This window comes from Rana temporaria, chromosome 1, assembly GCF_905171775.1.
Source record: "Rana temporaria chromosome 1, aRanTem1.1, whole genome shotgun sequence".
NCBI classification, from domain to species: Eukaryota; Metazoa; Chordata; class Amphibia; order Anura; family Ranidae; genus Rana; species Rana temporaria.
Genome location: NC_053489.1, coordinates 5,257,116 through 5,277,126, shown reverse-complemented (window position 1 = coordinate 5,277,126; position 20,011 = coordinate 5,257,116). Strand labels below are relative to the sequence as shown.

Below are 20,011 nucleotides of genomic sequence, written 5' to 3'. Positions count from 1 at the left end.
AACACCCATGATGGGGCACTATTCCTCACGGGAACACCCATGATGGGGCACTATTCCTCCCGGGAACACCAATGATGGGGCACTATTCCTCCCGGGAACACCAATGATGGGGCACTATTCCTCCCGGGAACACCAATGATGGGGCACTATTCCTCCCGGGAACACCAATGATGAGACACTATTCCTCCCAGGAACACCAATAATGGGGCACTATTCCTCCCGGGAACACCAATGATGGGGCACTATTCCTCCCGGGAACACCAATGATGGGGCACTATTCCTCCCGGGAACACCAATGATGGGGCACTATTCCTCCCGGGAACACCAATAATGGGGCACTATTCCTCCCGGGAACACCAATGATGGGGCACTATTCCTCCCGGGAACACCAATGATGGGACACTCTTCCCCTCCCCCTCCGAGAAACACCAATGGGGCACTATTCCCCATCCCAGGAAAACCAATAATGGGGCACTACTATTGCACCCACCCCCGAACACCAATGATGGGGCACCCCAGGAATACTTAGGAATTATAATGGGGCACTTGTCATAAAAATGTATGTACTGTGTATGTTTTTACTGTTATATCAGCCACTACCTTTGACAGTGTGCAGCTCGGCTCTCCTCGCGGCTGATTCTCGCCTCTCTGTTCCCTCGCGGCAGCAGCGGGCGGGGCTAGGAAGATCAGTGGGGAGGAGCTGACGTCAGAGGCGAGGACATGCGGCGGTGCCTTGTACACTGGAGGAAGATTGCCGACCTCCTCATGTAGATATACGTCAGCAGAATGGCACGGACAGGCACATGTACGTACCTGTACGTCCTCTGCTTGACGTGGGTCGAGGGTCCGATCGGGCCCCCCCCCCGCTACATGCGTTGGTCGGTAAGCCTCGGGGAGCGATCCGGGACGAGGGCGTGGCTATTCGTTTATAGCCGCTCCGTCGCGATCGCTCCCCGGAGCTGAAGAACGGGGAGAGTCGTATGTAAACACGGCTTCCCCGTGCTTCACTGTGGCGGCTGCATCGATCGAGTGATCCCTTTTATAGGGAGACACGATCGATGACGTCAGACCTACAGCCACACCCCCTACAGTTGTAAACACACACACAGTGAACACTAACTCCTACAGCGCCCCCTGTGGTTAACTCCCAAACTGCAACTGTCATTTTCACAATAAAGAAGGCAATTTAAATGCATTTTTTGCTGTGAAAATGACAACGGTCCCAAAAATGTGTCAAAATTGTCCGAAGTGTCCGCCATAATGTCGCAGTCACGAAAAAAATCGCTGATCGCCGCCATTAGTAGTAAAAAAAATAAAAAAAATAAAAATGCAATAAAACTATCCCCTATTTTGTAAACGCTATAAATTTTGCGCAAATCAATCGATAAACGCTTATTGCGATTTTTTTTTTACTAAAAATATGTAGAAGAATACGTATCGGCCTAAACTGAGGAAATAAATGTTTTTTTATATATTTTTTGGGGGATATTTATTATAGAAAAAAGTAAAAAATATTGCATTTTTTTCAAAATTGTCGCTCTATTTTTGTTTATAGCGCAAAAAATAAAAACCGCAGAGGTGATCAAATACCACCAAAAGAAAGCTCTATTTGTGGGGAAAAAAGGACGCCAATTTTGTTTGGGAGCCACGTCGCACGACCGCGCAATTGTCTGTTAAAGCCACGCAGTCCCGAACTGTAAAAACACCTTGGGTCTTTAGGCAGCATATTGGTCCGGTCCTTAAGTGGTTAACGGACGGACAGGGAGGAAGGTGCGGACCAACTAATCGATAACGATATTCATGATGGATTATTATCGATAATATTGATTATTGTTTCAGTCCTATATAAGTGTTCAGTATTTGATGCTCCGTATAATTTGTCTTATTTTGGTAAAACTGATGAGAGAAATAAAAGAGAAAAAGTGATTACCGGGGGTGACGCGTCTCTTTTCCTTTATCAATCTCTCCGCCATCTCTTTGCTCGCTCTTCGTTCTTCTACATCTGGATCCCGGTCACATGACAGAACACCTAGACACACACAGAGATACATTGTGACTAATGCTTCCTACGTTGTCACCCAGATCCCCCGCATGTCTGAGGATTCATTTCCAGCTGTACACTGAGATCTTCATGGAACTTTATTTATTATTACAATAGATCCAAAACTAAAATCCAGAGACAGATTAAGGCTCCATTCACACCTAGGCGTTTTTACGCCTGAAGCACTACGCTCACAAACGCCAGAGGGATGAAAATACATTATTTGCTATGGTGACTGTTCACACCCGAACGCCGAACGCCCAAACGCCTGTCGCGCGAAGCTCAAACAAGTCCCGGACCTTTTTTTGACGCGCGTATCGTGCGGTTTGGGCGTATTTGAGCGTTTCCATTTCCCATAGAAAGTAATTGAAACGCTCGATTCAAGCGACTTGCGCGACAACGGGCGTTTGCTACGGGCGTTTCGTCGCTTTAATCAATAGAACTTGTCGCCCATGCAGAAGATTAAAAAAATCTACTAACATAGCAACAAGTGATGAAAAGATGATAGTTTTTCCTATTGGCTAAAATAAAAAACGTCGAAGTACAAAAACGTCGGACAACGCTGTATGCAAACGCGCAAATAAGCATGAATACGCGCGACAAAACGCCGGAAAAAAAACGCCCAAAAAAACGAACGACGCTCAGGTGTGAATGCAGCCAAACTGTTTGGGGCCAGATTCACGTAGCCCGGGCGCAGCGTAACTGGTTTAAGTTACACCGCCGCAATTTTTCCAAGTTAGTGCCCGATCCACAAAGCACTTACCTGGAAACTTGCGGCGGTGTATCGTAAACAGGTCCGGCGCAAGGCGTGCCCAATCGAATTGGGGGAGGCCCATTTAAATTAGGCGCGCTCCCGCGCCGGACGTACTGCGCATGCTCCCCGTCGCAAATTTCCCGACGTGCTTTGCGCGAAGTTACGACGCGCCAACATTTTGTGAATCATGACGGGTAAAAAAGACAAAATAAAAATAAAAAATGTAAAATAAATTTGAAAGCGACGCGGGAAAGACGGGTATACTTTTACATGGTGTACTAAGTTTACACTTTGGAAAAGGTGCCCTATCTTTGCGACGGCAAACTAAGACTTGCGGCGACGTAACGAAGGGAAAAAGCTTTGTGGATCGCCGTAACTGCTAATTTGCATACCCGACGCTGGTTTACGACGTGAAATCCCCCCAGCGGCGGCCGCGGTACTGCATCCTAAGATCCAACAGTGTAAAACAATTACACCTGCCGGATCTTATGGATATCTATGCGTAACTGATTCTATGAATCCGCCGCATAGATAGAAACAGGGATACGCCGGAGTATCAGGAGAAACGCCGGCGTATCCCTTTTGTGAATCTGGCCCTTTGTTCTCAATCCATACAGAGAGAAAGGATACAAATGAATACAACGCTGTCATCATTACATCATTATTATTATACATTATTATTAGGGTTGTCCAGATACCGATACCAGTATCGGTATCGGGACCGATACCGAGTATTTGCGGGAGTACTCGTACTCGCGCAAATACCCCCGATACCTAAATAGAATACTTTCCCCCCCCTTTCCCCCCCCGCCGCTGCCGCCGCATCGCGCCGCCGCATCGAGGGACATGGCTAGAGGGACATTGCTGCATATGTGAGGGACATGGCTAGAGGGACATTGCTGCATATGTGAGGGACATGGCTAGAGGGACATGGCTGCATATGTGAGGGACATGGCTAGAGGGACATGGCTGCATATGTGAGGGACATGGCTAGAGGGACATGGCTGCATATGTGAGGGACATGGCTGCATATGTGGGGGACATGGCTAGAGGGACATTGCTGCATATGTGAGGGACATGGCTAGAGGGACACGGCTGCATATGTGGGGGACATGGCTGCATATGTGGGGGGACATGGCTAGAGGGACATTGCTGCATATGTGGGGGGACATGGCTGCATCTGTGGGGGGACATGGCTGCATTTGTGGGGGGACATGGCTGCATTTGGGGACACATTTAAAAAAAGTATCGGTATTCGGTATCGGCGAGTACTTGAAAAAAAGTATCGGTACTTGTACTCGGTCCTAAAAAAGTGGTATCGGGACAACCCTAATTATTATACATTATTACATTATTACATTATTTACCATCCGCCATTGTTTTACGGTGGCAGGTCGGCTCGGCTGCACAAAACAACGTAATATTACGTAATTTCACATTTCAGCCATTAGGGGCACGCGCACCCTGCTCACCCCTGGTGCCAACGCACAAGGACGGCAGGCGAGATCCCCGCCGGGCACACGCGATCGCTCGTTACAGAGCGGGGACCGGGAACTGTGGGTGTAAACGCACATCTCCCGGTCCTGTCAGGGGAGAAATGCCTGATCCTCTGTTCATACAATGTAGCAGCGATCAGTCATTTCCCCATGTCAGTCCCACCCCCCTTCAGTTAGAACACACCCAGGGAACATACTTAAAGCGGATCTCCACCCTAAAGTGAAGTCGCGCTGATCGGAACCCTCCCCCCCTCCGGTGTCACATTTGACACCTTTCAAGGGGGGAGGGGGGTGCAGATACCTGTCTACAGACAGGTATTTGCACCCACTTCTGGCCACACGCTACGGGCGAAAGACGGGTTTTTCCTGACATCCCGTCTGTCCCCCGTTGTGTGCTGGGAACACTCGGCTCCCAGCACACAGCGGGAGCCAATCGGCGGGCGCAGCGCGACTCGCGCATGCGCCGTAGGGAACCGGGCAGTGAAGCCGGAGCGCTTCACTTCCTGGTTCCCTCACCGTGGATGGCGGGGGGAGCAGCAGGGTGACGATCGATCGCTCGTCCTCTGCTGCGGACGCCGCTGGACTCCAGGACACTATTCCCCTCCCCCTCTGAGGAACACCAATGGAGCACTATTCCTCCCGGGAACACCAATGATGGGGCACTATTCCTCCCGGGAACACCAATGATGGGACACTATTCCTCCCGGGAACACCAATGATGGGACACTATTCCTCCCGGGAACACCAATGATGGGGCACTATTCCTCCCGGGAACACCAATGATGGGGCACTATTCCTCCCGGGAACACCAATGATGGGGCACTATTCCTCCCGGGAACACCAATGATGAGACACTATTCCTTCCGGGAACACCAATGATGGGGCACTATTCCTCCCGGGAACACCAATGATGGGGCACTATTCCTCCCGGGAACACCAATGATGGGACACTATTCCTCCCGGGAACACCAATGATGGGGCACTATTCCTCCCGGGAACACCAATGATGGGGCACTATTCCTCCCGGGAACACCAATGATGGGGCACTATTCCTCCCGGGAACACCAATGATGGGGCACTATTCCTCCCGGGAACACCAATGATGGGGCACTATTCCTCCCGGGAACACCAATGATGGGGCCCTATTCCTCCCGGGAACACCAATGATGGGGCACTATTCCTCCCGGGAACACCAATGATGGGGCACTAGTCCACTATATTAAAAGTCAGCAGCTGCAGTATTTGTACCTGCTTTTTTTACAGTAATTAATGCATTTTCATAGCACTGATCGCTATAAAAATGCCAATGGTCCCAAAAATGTCTCACAAGTGTCCAAAGTGTCCGCCATAATGTCGCAGTACCGAAAAAAAATCGCCATTACTAGTAAACAAATTTAAAAAAAAAACACCAAAAGAAAGCTCTATTTGTGAGAAAAAAAGGACGTCAATTTTGTTTGGGTACAACGTCGCAGGACCGCGCAATTGTCAGTTAAAGCGACGCAGTGCCGAATTGCAAAAAAAAAATGGCCCGGTCCTTGGGCAGCCAATTCTTCCCGGGGCTAAAGTGGTTAAAAAAGTGACCACTTTTATTGCTGTTGCAAGACATGAAAGCATTCCTTATGATAACAATACGGCATGACAGGTCCTCTTTATGGCGAGATCTGAGGTCTATAGGACTCCAGAGGGTAATCCACAAAGCCGCGGCGCAACGTAACTTTTCGGATTTAAGTTACTCCGCCGCAAAATTCCCAAGTTAGGTGCCGATCCACAAAGCACTTACCTGGAACTTTGCGGCGCTGTAACTTAAATCCGTCCGGCGCAAGGCGTTCCTATTCAAATGGGCGAGTCCCATTTAAATTAGGCGCGCTCCCGCGCCGGACGTACTGCGCATGCTCCGTCGGGTAACTTACCCGACGTGCATTGCGCTAACTGACGTCGCTCCGACGTCATTTGCTTAGACGTTAACGTAAATGGCGTCCAGCGCCATTCACGGACGTCTTACGCAAACGACGTAGAATTTAAAATTCGACGCGGGAACGACGGCCATACTTAACATGGCTTAAGACAACTAGGGCTCAGCCCTAGTTTTACGCGGCGGAACTCGACGTAAACGACGTAGATTTAGAGCGACGGGCCCGTCGGAACGTTCGTGGATCGCCGTAACTGGTCATTTGCATATTCTAGGCCGGCCGCAATGGCCTCGCCAGTCGCCACCTAGCGGCCGGCCTAGAATTGCATCCTTAAGATCCGAAAGTGTGATTCAATTACACATGTCGGATCTTCTGCCTATCTATGGGAAACTGATTCTGTGGATCAGTTCCATAGATAGAAACAGGGATACGCCGGCGTAACAGCAGTTACTCCGTCGTATCGCTTTTGAGGATTTGGCCCCCAAATCTTTCCTCTACATTTAGGCGAGGCTCACGCAAGTGTGAATCGGATGAGTGCAAATTTCTTTTTTTTCCTCTTCAAAATATTTTTATTGTATTTTTCAAAGGAAACAAAAAACAAATAATTCAGGGCCATATTCTTATAGATCTCCGGCGGCGGAACGTATGTCCTTTGCGTTACTCCGCCGCAAGTTTAACTGGCAAGTGCCTGATTCACAAACCACTTACCTGTAGACTTGCGGCGGCGTAGCGTAAAGTCCACCCGCGCAAGCACTCCTAATTGAAATGATCCTGGTAGGGGGCGTGGATCATTTAAATTAGGCGCGCTCCCGCGCCGATCGTAATGCGCATGCTCCGTCGGGTAAACTACCCGACGTGCATTGCGCTAAATGACGTCTCACGGACGTCATTTGTTTTGACGGTAACGTAAATGGCGTCCAGCGCCATTCACGGACGACTTACGCAAACAACGTTAAATTTTCAAATTTCGACGCGGGAACGACGGCCATACTTAACATTGAGTACGCCACCTAGGGGGCATCTTTATCTTTACGCCGCGTATCGCTTACGGAAACGACGTAAAATCACTACGACGGGCAAGCGTACGTTAGAGAATCGGCGTGACTAGTCATTTGCATATTCTACGCTGACCGCAAAGGAAACGCCACCTAGCGGTCAGCGTAGATATTGCAGCCTAAGATACAACGGCGCTGCAATATCTGCAAACATTTGCTCCGTAGTTTGGGGCGGCGTAGTGTAATTGGCCCGGCGTATCCCCGCGTATATCCAAGGGGGCGGCTTCTATTTAAATTAAGCGCGCCCCCGATTCGAACGAACTGCGCATGCGCCGGGCTTAAAATAGCCCAGTGCGCATGCTCCAGTTCTCGGCGTAAAACATCAATGACGCCGACGTGTGCCGACGTAAAGTCGTATTCGCGGACGACTTAGTAAAACGGCGTACCCGATGGGAAAACATGACGCGGACCCGACGCCATCCGTAACATGGCCTACGTGGGACTGGCGTAAGGTTACCCCTCATATAGCAGGGGTAACCTTACTCTTACACAAACGACGTTAGCGACGGTTACGCGACGCGATTTCGTTCGGGAATCGGCGTATCAGGCTCATTTGCATAATCAAATGAGACCTGAACGTAAACGCCACCTAGCGGCCGGCGGAGTAATTACATTTAAGATCCGACAGTGTAAGTGACTTACACATGGCGGATCTTCAGCGGATTTATGCGAAAATGATTCTAAGAATCAGTCGCATAGATACCCGGGCCAAAAAAGAGAGATACGATGGAGTATCATGAGATACTCCATCGTATCCTTACTCAGAAAATGGCGCTCTTTTTGGAGATGGAAGGAGGCAGAAGAGGATCCGGGCGGAAGGCAAGTGAAAATAGTAAATGAAGCCAGGGCCGGTACACGGGTAGTCAGACATAGAATGCAGGTAACACAAGCATATTCATAGAAGGTGCACTACTAACAAACTATTCTGCAGGATCCTCCATTAGAATTGGTCAATGTTTGAGGATTTCTTTGATTTCTGAATGCTGATTGGACAGCAATTAACATTACCTGACACAATGGGCCTTCCTGGGGGATGGATTGTTTTTTGTGTATCTTTGGAAGACTATAATAATAATAAGTCGGCACTCATGGATATTTTGTCCTCACATATTCCCAGAGATCTTTTGGTATCTTGCGTATCTCTTGCGTATCTTAAAGTGTTATGCCGCGTACACGCGATCGGACATTCCGACAACAAAACCCTGGATTTTTTTTCCGACGGAATGTTGGCTCAAACTTGTGTTGCAGTCACACAAACAGAGGCGGCTCGCTAATTAGGCAAATTAGGTGGTTGCCTTAGGCCTCGCCCCCACAGGGGCCTCGCAGACGCCTAATTTGCCCATACCGCAACCTCGCTGATTCGCCAGGACCGTCCTGCAATGATCCATTCTCTCGGGAGTCCTGGCGAATCAGTCCCGCAATCCCCGCGGCTTGTGCGGGCTGTCTCCATTCCAGCACGCCGTGAGCTCCACTCCACTGTACATTGCAGCCGCCAGTCGGCATCTCTCCCCAGCTGCCTGACACGCGTGCGCTACGGAGCGGAGGAGGGAAGGAGGCACACCACCACCTGCCTATGTTTGTCACGTTTTTGTCTTTTTTTGTTTGTGCACGTTTTGTCTCACTGTGTGATCAGTAGGGTGCGGGTCCTCGGGCCAGCCCTGAACGTCTTGGGAGTGGGTGGACATGGCCTTCTGGCTTAGTTCACCTGCTCTCATGGGGTCTCCCTTCGGGGGAGCCCCACCTAGTACTGGGAGGGTTCTGTTTCGGCAGTCCCTTCGAGGAAGTTGGGTCCGTGTCGGCTTCGGTTGCTCGGACCACAGTACCTCCAGTCCCCCGTCTGGAGCCTAACGCCCCGGGGGATCAGGGTTTGGGTCCCTCTTCACAGGAGGACCACTTGACGTTGCACCCGTCTGCACGTTTTTGTGAACACTCTTTATGTGTGTGCACATTTTTTCTGGCACGCTGGTCTGTGTAAAAGTGAGTCTTATAGAGGAGGGGGGCATGAAGAAGAGGGTGCAGCCATTGGCTCCCGCTGCTGTCAATCAAATTCAATGACGTGGACGCCGGGAGGGGGGGGGGGCGAGTCTGGCTTTCTATGTCTATGGATGCAGGAGAGAGCTTTTCCTAGGGGGTTTCCAGATTCAAGGAGGAGCCACAAGTGCCACCGGGGGACCCCAGAAGATGAGATTCGGGGCACTCTGTACAAAATGAAGTGCGCAGTGGAGGCAAGCATCATATGTTTGTTATTAAAATGGCACACCCATATATTCATCAATTCATTATCTCTTACATTATATAATCTATATGAGTGTCTCCATGGATTGGTCATGGGCATTGTGTGTGCACCCAGAGTGACCGATCGTCCTCCATACAATCCCTCATCATACTTAGTATGGACAGACCATCTATCTTCTCTCCCCTGAGAGAACTGGGATCTGGGTGTTTACACATACAGATCCTGGTTCTTGCTCTGTCACAAGCAAGCAGTGACACTGGTAAGGAAGGGGTTCACCACTAGGGGGTAAGGAAGGGGTTAAGTGTATCCTAGGGAGTGATTCTAATTGTGTGGGGGATGGGCTGCCTGTGACACAACACTGATCACTGCTCCCAATGACAGGGATCAGTAGATCAGTGTCCTGTCACAAGGCAGAGACATCTTGTTTACACAGGCACCCCCCGTTCTGTAGCTCAGTGACACGATCGCGGGACAACGGCAGACCCGCGGCCACGTTCACGGAGCTCGCGGCAGGGGCGCGCGTGCCCATATGGTGGAAAATTTTAAGGGACGTACATGTACATACAGAGTGCAGAGTTCAGGAGGGTTACAGACGGAGTACAGAGCTGTCACTTGTAAACACAGAAACCGGACGTGTTTACAAGTGATTGTGGTGAGCAGGCACCAAAGGGTCCGAGCCGGAGGTGGTGGAACTGAGTTCCAAGTACCCCCTGAAAAAAAAAGCCCTGGATATATACTGTATATATATATATATATATATATATATATATATATATATATATATATATATATATATATATCCAGGGCTTTTTTTCTCAAAAAATAGGTGCAGGAACTCCCTTCTTCTGAGTCACCTCTTGTGTCCACCCCTACCCACCTCCGAGCACCATTCCTTGGTTCCACCCCCTACCCACCTCTGAGCACCATTCCTTGGTTCCACCCCCTACCCACTTCTGAGCACCATTCCTTGGTTCCACCCCCTACCCACCTCTGAGCACCATTCCTTGGTTCCACTCCCTACCCACCTCTGAGCACCATTCCTTGGTTCCACTCCCTACCCACCTCTGAGCACCATTCCTTGGTTTCACACCCTACCCACCTCTGAGCACCATTCCTTGGTTCCACTCCCTACCCACCTCTGAGCACCATTCCTTGGTTCCACTCCCTACCCACCTCTGAGCACCACCTCTGAGCACCATTCCTTGGTTCCACTCCCTAACCACCTCTGAGCACTATTCCTTGGTTCCACCCCCTAACCACCTCTGAGCACTTTTCCTTGGTTCCACCCCCTACCCACCTCTGAGCACCATTCCTTGGTTCCACTCCCTATCCACCTCCGAGCACTATTCCTTGGTTCCACCCCCTACCCACCTCTAAACACCATTCCTTGGTTCCACTCCCTACCCACCTCTGAGCACCATTCCTTGGTTCCACTCCCTAATCACCTCTGAGCACCATTCCTTGGTTCCACTCCCTACCCACCTCTGAGCACCACCTCTGAGCACCATTCCTTGGTTCCACTCCCTACCCACCTCTGAGCACCATTCCTTGGTTCCACTCCCTAACCACCTCTGAGCACTATTCCTTGGTTCCACCCCCTAACCACCTCTGAGCACTATTCCTTGGTTCCACCCCCTACCCACCTCTGAGCACCATTCCTTGGTTCCACTCCCTATCCACCTCCGAGCACTATTCCTTGGTTCCACCCCCTACCCACCTCTAAACACCATTCCTTGGTTCCACTCCCTACCCACCTCTGAGCACCATTCCTTGGTTCCACTCCCTAATCACCTCTGAGCACTATTCCTTGGTTCCACCCCCTACCCACCTCTGAGCACTATTCCTTGGTTCCACCCCCTACCCACCTCTGAGCACTATTCCTTGGTTCCACCCCCTACCCACCTCTAAACACCATTCCTTGGTTCCACCCCCTACCCACTTCTGAGCACCATTCCCTGGTTCCACCCCCTACCCAACTCTGAGCACCATTCCTTGGTTCCACCCCCCACCCACCTCTGAGCACCATTCCTTGATTCCACCCCCTACCCACTTCTGAGCACCATTCCTTGGTTCCACCCCCCACCCACTTCTGAGCACCATTCCTTGGTTCCACCCCCTACCCACCTCTGAGCACTATTCCTTGGTTCCACCCCCTACCCACTTCTGAGCACCATTCCTTGGTTCCACCCCCCACCCACCTCTGAGCACCATTCCTTGGTTCCACCCCCTACCAACCTCTGAGCACCATTCCTTGGTTCCACCCCTACTCACTTCTGAGCACCATTCCTTGGTTCCACCCCCTACCCACCTCTGAGCACCATTCCTTGGTTCCACCCCCTACCCACTTCTGAGCACCATTCCTTGGTTCCACCCCCCACCCACCTCTGAGCACCATTCCTTGGTTCCACTCCCTACCCACCTCTGAGCACCATTCCTTGGTTCCACTCCCTACCCACCTCTGAGCACCATTCCTTGGTTCCACCCCCTAACCACCTCTGAGCACTATTCCTTGGTTCCACCCCCTACCCACCTCTGAGCACTATTCCTTGGTTCCACCCCCTACCCACCTCTGAGCACTATTCCTTGGTTCCACCCCCTACCCACCTCTAAACACCATTCCTTGGTTCCACCCCCTACCCACTTCTGAGCACCATTCCCTGGTTCCACCCCCTACCCACCTCTGAGCACCATTCCTTGGTTCCACCCCCCACCCACCTCTGAGCACCATTCCTTGATTCCACCCCCTACCCACTTCTGAGCACCATTCCTTGGTTCCACCCCCCACCCACTTCTGAGCACCATTCCTTGGTTCCACCCCCTACCCACCTGTGAGCACTATTCCTTGGTTCCACCCCCTACCCACTTCTGAGCACCATTCCTTGGTTCCACCCCCCACCCACCTCTGAGCACCATTCCTTGGTTCCACCCCCTACCAACCTCTGAGCACCATTCCTTGGTTCCACCCCTACTCACTTCTGAGCACCATTCCTTGGTTCCACCCCCTACCCACCTCTGAGCACCATTCCTTGGTTCCACCCCCTACCCACTTCTGAGCACCATTCCTTGGTTCCACCCCCCACCCACCTCTGAGCACCATTCCTTGGTTCCACCCCCTACCCACTTCTGAGCACCATTCCTTGGTTCCACCCCCCACCCACCTCTGAGCACCATTCCTTGGTTCCACCCCCTACTCACTTCTGAGCACCATTCTTTGGTTCTACCCCCTACCCACCTCTGAGCACCATTCCTTGGTTCCACCCCCTACCCACCTCTGAGCACTATTCCTTGGTTCCACCCCCTACCCACCTCTGAGCACCATTCCTTGGTTCCACTCCCTATCCACCTCCGAGCACTATTCCTTGGTTCCACCCCCTACCCACCTCTAAACACCATTCCTTGGTTCCACTCCCTACCCACCTCTGAGCACCATTCCTTGGTTCCACTCCCTAATCACCTCTGAGCACTATTCCTTGGTTCCACCCCCTACCCACCTCTGAGCACTATTCCTTGGTTCCACCCCCTACCCACCTCTGAGCACTATTCCTTGGTTCCACCCCCTACCCACCTCTAAACACCATTCCTTGGTTCCACCCCCTACCCACTTCTGAGCACCATTCCCTGGTTCCACCCCCTACCCAACTCTGAGCACCATTCCTTGGTTCCACCCCCCACCCACCTCTGAGCACCATTCCTTGATTCCACCCCCTACCCACTTCTGAGCACCATTCCTTGGTTCCACCCCCCACCCACTTCTGAGCACCATTCCTTGGTTCCACCCCCTACCCACCTCTGAGCACTATTCCTTGGTTCCACCCCCTACCCACTTCTGAGCACCATTCCTTGGTTCCACCCCCCACCCACCTCTGAGCACCATTCCTTGGTTCCACCCCCTACCAACCTCTGAGCACCATTCCTTGGTTCCACCCCTACTCACTTCTGAGCACCATTCCTTGGTTCCACCCCCTACCCACCTCTGAGCACCATTCCTTGGTTCCACCCCCTACCCACCTCTGAGCACCATTCCTTGGTTCCACCCCCCACCCACCTCTGAGCACCATTCCTTGGTTCCACTCCCTACCCACCTCTGAGCACCATTCCTTGGTTCCACTCCCTACCCACCTCTGAGCACCATTCCTTGGTTCCACCCCCTAACCACCTCTGAGCACTATTCCTTGGTTCCACCCCCTACCCACCTCTGAGCACTATTCCTTGGTTCCACCCCCTACCCACCTCTGAGCACTATTCCTTGGTTCCACCCCCTACCCACCTCTGAGCACCATTTCTTGATTCCACCCCCTACCCACTTCTGAGCACCATTCCTTGGTTCCACCCCCCACCCACTTCTGAGCACCATTCCTTGGTTCCACCCCCTACCCACCTGTGAGCACTATTCCTTGGTTCCACCCCCTACCCACTTCTGAGCACCATTCCTTGGTTCCACCCCCCACCCACCTCTGAGCACCATTCCTTGGTTCCACCCCCTACCCACCTCTGAGCACTATTCCTTGGTTCCACCCCCCACCCACTTCTGAGCACCATTCCTTGGTTCCACCCCCTACTCACTTCTGAGCACCATTCTTTGGTTCCACCCCCTACCCACCTCTGAGCACCGTTCCTTGGTTCCACCCCCTACCCACCTCTGAGCACCATTCCTTGGTTCCACCCCCTACCCACCTCTGAGCACCATTCCTTGGATACAGAACCAAGTATCAATTCATAGTGCTAAGTAATTAGTATGTAATTTGTTAATGATAAGAAGTAAAACAGATACCCTGAGGCCAGCAACAATGCAGCACCCCCAGCAGCAATAGACTCTAAACAGCTAGCAACAATAGACCCCTCCCTCAACAGTTGTCTCCCAGCAATGATTGTCTCCCATTAGCATAAGAGCCCCCCCAGCAACAATAGAACCCCCCTGTAAAAAAGAGATCCCCTCAGGCAACAATAGATCCCCCAGCAGCCTGCATCAATAGACCCTCCAACACACCCCAGTACTCCTGGCCATTACATATATTCAGAGCTGGAGGTGCCGGAACTGCGTTCCCCCGCGTTCCTGCTGAAAAAAAGCCCTGTGTGTATAGATAGATAGATAGATAGATAGATAGATAGATAGATAGATAGATAGATAGATAGATAGATAGATAGATAGATATGGGATGGATAGAGAGATAGATAGATAGATAGATAGATAGATAGATAGATAGATAGATAGATAGATAGATAGAGAACAAACCAAGTGGGATTGCTGCACATTTTTTTTTATTAAAAATGATCAAGAACAACATCAGCAAGATAAGGCAGTCATGTTTTATCTCGCTGATGTATTTTTTTCTATTTTTGTGCAGCAATCCCACTTGTGTTTTTTCTATATTTAAGCCCTTTGGAAGGCTTGATTGGTTTTGCACATACTGCTGTGACCCGTGTGCGCCTCACCCCTGAACTTTATATATATAAATATAAATAATAATAATATATTTTCGCAAAGGCGCTATAAAATAAAATGGTCGGCGTTTACATGTTTTATGTTGCACAGTATTTGCATAGCATTTTTTTTAATACACATTAATGATTGTTATTGCACACAAACACAACATGTTACCCAATTGTCTGTAAAATATAAGAGATGCCGAGTTATGCTGAGTAATCAGACACTGAACACGTCACACTATAACATTGCACACGCCCTTGGAGCGGCGCCAAACTGCAGAACTTTCTCTGTACTCATTTTCCATGGGCAATGATTGAAACATCTTTACAGTTACAGAGGAGATCTGGCGCTGGAATTATTGTTCTCACGCTGACATTTGCGATGATACCTCACACGCGTGATCACCGTTCACATACGGGACTAATGTATGTGTTTGCACATAAGCACAGAGGACGGGGCACTTTACCCACTTGCTGCCCGCCATACAGCAAAGTGGTTCTGTTATCCTGACCGGACGTCATATGATGTCGGCAGGATAAGAAACCGCTGTGCGCCCCCGGGGGCACGCATCGCAGCGATCAGTGGTGCGGTGTGTCAGTCTCTTTACCACGTGATCAGCCGTGTCCAATCACGATGTAACCAGGAAGAGCCGTTGATTGTCTTTTCCTCACTCGTATCTGAGGCCCCGTACACACGACCGAGTTTCTCGGCAGAATTCAGCCAGAAACTCGATCGGAGCTGGATTCTGCCGAGAAACTCGGTCGTGTGTACACTTTTCAGCGAGGAACCCGTCGGGCCGAAAAGAGAACATGTTCTCTATTTCCTCGTTGTTCAATGAGGAAAGTCGGCCCGCCGAGCTCCTCGGCGGCTTCCACACTGAACTCGACGAGGAACTCGATGTGTTTGGCACGTCGAGTTCCTCGGTCGTGTGTACGGGGCCTGACAGAGTAGAGCAGATCGGCTGCTCTCCTGACAGGGGGGGGGGGGCTGTGCTGATAGTTTATCAGCACAGCCCCCCTCGGATGCCCACCCAGGACCACCAGGATGCCGCCCAGGTTGGCCACCACACTGGACCACAAGGTATGCCCCCCTAGACCACCAGGGAAAGCCAATCAGTGCCCAGGCAGTTGCCAATCAGTGCCCACCCACAATTCCTACCACTGCCAGTGCCACCAGGGATGCCTACCAGTGCCATCTACCAGTGCCGCATATCAGTGCCCATCAGTGCCGTCCATCAGTGCCACCCATAAGTTCCCATCAGTGCAGCCTTTTAGTGTCGCCTATCAGTGCCCATTAGTGCACACCATTGCCACCCATAAGTGCCCATCAGTGCCACCTAATTGGTGCCACCTTATCGGTGTCGCCTTATCAGTGCCCACCAGTTAAGTAGAAAATGTAATTATTTACAAAATTTTATAACAAACAAATGAAAAAAAAAATAAAACATTTTCGGCCCTTTTTTATTTGTTTAGGAAAAAATAAAAACCGCAGAGGTGATCGAATACCACCAAAAGAAATCTCTATTTGTGGGAAGAAATGATACAATTCTGTTTGGGGTACAGCGTAGCACGACCGTGCAATTGTCATTTCAACAGCGACAGTGCTGAAAGCTGAAAATTGGCCTGGGCAGGAAGGGGGGTAAGTGTCTGGTATTGAAGTGGTTAATAATAAAAAAATAAAAAAAATACTTTTTTTTTTTTTTTACACACTGGCTCTAATTTTTTGGTGTTAATGTTTTTGCCATCACAAGGGAAGAACAACATTCCTTGTGACATCATGGCATGTGACAGGTTCTCTTTATGGACTCTATTAGACCCCAGATCTCTCTTTTGGCCAATCACACACAGATCGGTCTGATCGGCTGCTTACGGCCAGGTAAACAAGTGACAAAATCCTTGTCACTTCCAGTTTCTGGGGTCATAGAGAGGGAAGAACAAATCACTTCCTCTTTCTGATTAGTGCAGACGCAGCGCTCCCGGGCGCCGTGATCAGACAGGAGAGCCCAGGAAAAGTGGGAGACCCCCTTCCATCACCCCCTGAAGTGATTCAATGGCTGTTCAGTCACTCAAATCACTTCTGCTTAACCACTTCAGCCCCAAAAAGAATTTACCCCCCTTCCAGACCAGAGCACTTTTTTGCGTCGCTTTAACTGACACTTGTGCGGTCGTGCGACGTGGCACCCAAACAAATTTAGGTTCCTTTTTCCCCACAAATAGAGATTTCTTTTGGTGGTATTTGATCACCTCTGCGGTTTTTATTTTTTGCGCTATAAACATAAAAAGAGCGACAATTTAACCACTTAAGGACCCTTTCACGCCGATATACGTCGGCAGAATGGCACAGCTGGGCACATCCACGTACATGTACGTGTCTCTTTAAGGCGCAGCAGTGGTGTCGCGAGTGCACCGCCACGCTCGCGACCTGGTCCGAAGCTCCATGACCACGACCCGCGGACACAAACGCCGCCGGTGTCCCGCGATTGGTCACAGGAGCTAAAGAACGGGGAGAGGTGAGTGTAAACACACCTTCCCCGTTCTTCACTGTGGCGCTGTCACTGATCGTGTGTTCCCTGATATATGGAAAGACGATCACTGACGTCACATGTCCAGCCCCGCTCCCCTACAGTTAGAAACAAATATGAGGTCACACTTAACCCCTACAGCGCCCCCTAGTGGTTAACTCCCAAACTGCAATTGTTATTTTCACAGTAATCAGTGCATTTTTAATGCATTTTTTGCTGTGAAAATGACAATGGTCCCAAAAATTTGACAAAATTGTCCGAAGTGTCCGCCATAATGTCGCGGTCACGAAAAAAATTGCTGATCGCCGTCATTAGTAGTAAAAAATTAAATATTAATAAAAATGCCATAAAACTATCCCCTATTTTGTAAACGCTATAAATTTTGCGCAAACCAACCGATAAACGCTTATTGCGATTTTATTTACCAAAAATAGGTAGAAGAATACGTATCGGCCTAAACTGAGGAAAAAAACGTTTTTTCATATCTTTTTGGGGGATATTTATTACAGCAAAAAGTAAAAAATATAAAAAAAAAATCTAAATTGTCGCTCTATTTTTGTTTATAGTGCAAAAACTAAAAACCGCAGAGGTGATCAAATACCACCAAAAGAAAGCTCTATTTGTGGGAAAAAAAGGACGCCAATTTTGTTTGGGAGCCACGTCGCACGACCGCGCAATTGTCAGTTAAAGCGACGCAGTGCCGAATCGAAAAAAAAAAAAAAAAATGCTCTGGTCTTTGGGCAGCATAATGGTCCGGGGCTGAAGTGGTTAAAGTGTAAAGTTGGATACGCACTATGGCCCGTATTCACGTAGCACTTACGCCGACGTATCTCGAGATACTTTACGTCCGGCGTATTCCCCATCTATGAGGCGCAACTCAAGCAAAGGTATGGACCAGGGCACTGGCGTCGTATTTTACCTCGTTTATGTAGTAGGTGAATAGGGCTGGGCGTAGGTTACGTTCACGTCGTGGTCAGTGATCCGTCGTATTTTAGGCCCCGTACACACGAGGAGACATGTCCGATGAAAACGGTCCGCGGACCGCGTTTTCATCGGACATGTCTCCTGGGAGCTTTTGGTCTGATGTGTGTACACACCACCAGACCAAAATCCCCGCGGACAGAGAACGCGGTGACGTAGAAGACACCGACGTTCTCAAACACGGAAGTGCAATGCTTCCACGCATGCGTCGAATCAATTTGACGCATGCGCGGGATTTCGGTCCGCTGGTTAGACGTACTAACCAGCGGACATGTCCGACGGACAGCTTTCCAGCGGACAAGTTTCTAAGCATGCTAAGAAACTTTTGTCCGCTGGAAACCTGTCCGCTAGGCGGTACACGCGGTCGGACATGTCCGCGGACCAGTTTCATCGGACATGTTCGGTCGTGTGTATGGGGCCTCAGGGAGAAGTTTTGATGTGATTCTGAGCATGCGCAATGGGTTGCGTCCACGGGACGATGCGCCGTACGTTATTCGTATCTTTATGACGCCTGGCCCATCATTTACATGACGCCTCATTAGCATGGCTCACGCCCACTGCCACTTACGACGAGTTACGCCGAGGGAACCCAGCGTAGATTAGGGAGCAAGTGCTTTGTGAATACTGTGCTCGCCGCTCTGCGCTACGTTGGTATATTCGATACGCTACGCCAGCATAACTATGCGCCAATGTATGTGAATCCGGGTCTGTACAACTTTTGTTGTTCAGTTTCCTTTAGATTTCCCTTCACCTATGTAGTGTAAGGAACGGCCTGATTGCATACGCAAGTCTTTAGGTGTGACCTCCTCCTCGTATTATATGGTTTTGGTAAATCTGAAGGGAAAAATCTACAGAAAATTGTATAGTGTGTATCCAGCTTAAGTTCTGACAAAAAATGAAAACTTCACCATCCCCCCCCCCCCCCCCAGTCGCCCCGCACTTACCTCCATGGATGATCGGCTATCACTGTCTAAGTATCTGGTGCAGCAGATCGGAGTACATTATGATTATTGTTCCTCCCCCGGATAAAGGAGAATTTCATCTCATCCCAGCCCAGATTTCCAGGAAAGGAGAAGATTTCTATCACTTCACCTTCCTGTATTACTGGATCTAGTGCAGGTTTTTGCACGTCTTCCGTCTCATGCTCAGGTGGAGTTCTGTAGACGTGTGATTGGTGGAACGCTCCATACACACTATACAATTTTCTCCAGATTTACCAAAACCATATAATACGAGGAGGAGGTCACACCTAAAGACTTTCCATGTGTATGGAATCAGGCCGGTCCTTGCACTACATAGGTGAAGGGAAATCTAAAGAAAATTGAACAATAAAAGTTGTATAGTGTGTATCCAGATTTAGACTCCATTCACGCCAATGCGTTTTTTAATGCTTTTTGCAGAAACGCAGGACATTTTATAACATGGGGTGGATTCAAGAAGCAATTGCGCCTGTGTAACCATAGGTTACACAGCGCAATTGCTTACTTGCGCCGGCGTAATGAATGCTCCTGATTCAGGAACCTCGTTACGCCGACTGCAGCCTAAAATCTGCGTGGCATAAGGCTCTTATGCCCGCATATCTTAGGCTG

The 20,011-nt window shown here is 50.0% G+C and overlaps 1 protein-coding gene across 3 annotated transcripts in view; it reads right to left on the bottom strand.

The window, feature by feature from the left end:
• Positions 1 to 19,511, bottom strand: part of LOC120922844 (NACHT, LRR and PYD domains-containing protein 12-like) — a 233,827-nt gene extending 214,316 nt beyond the window's left edge. For all 3 annotated transcript variants that reach the window (XM_040334845.1, XM_040334901.1, XM_040334856.1), the window contains exons 1-2: positions 19,367 to 19,511; positions 1,931 to 2,029 (exon numbers count right to left, since the gene is read on the bottom strand). In XM_040334845.1, the coding sequence (XP_040190779.1) occupies positions 1,931 to 1,973 (43 nt within the window). In that variant the 5' untranslated portion in view covers positions 1,974 to 2,029; positions 19,367 to 19,511. The remainder of the gene's footprint in view (positions 1 to 1,930; positions 2,030 to 19,366) is intronic.
• Positions 19,512 to 20,011: the final 500 nt, after the last annotated feature.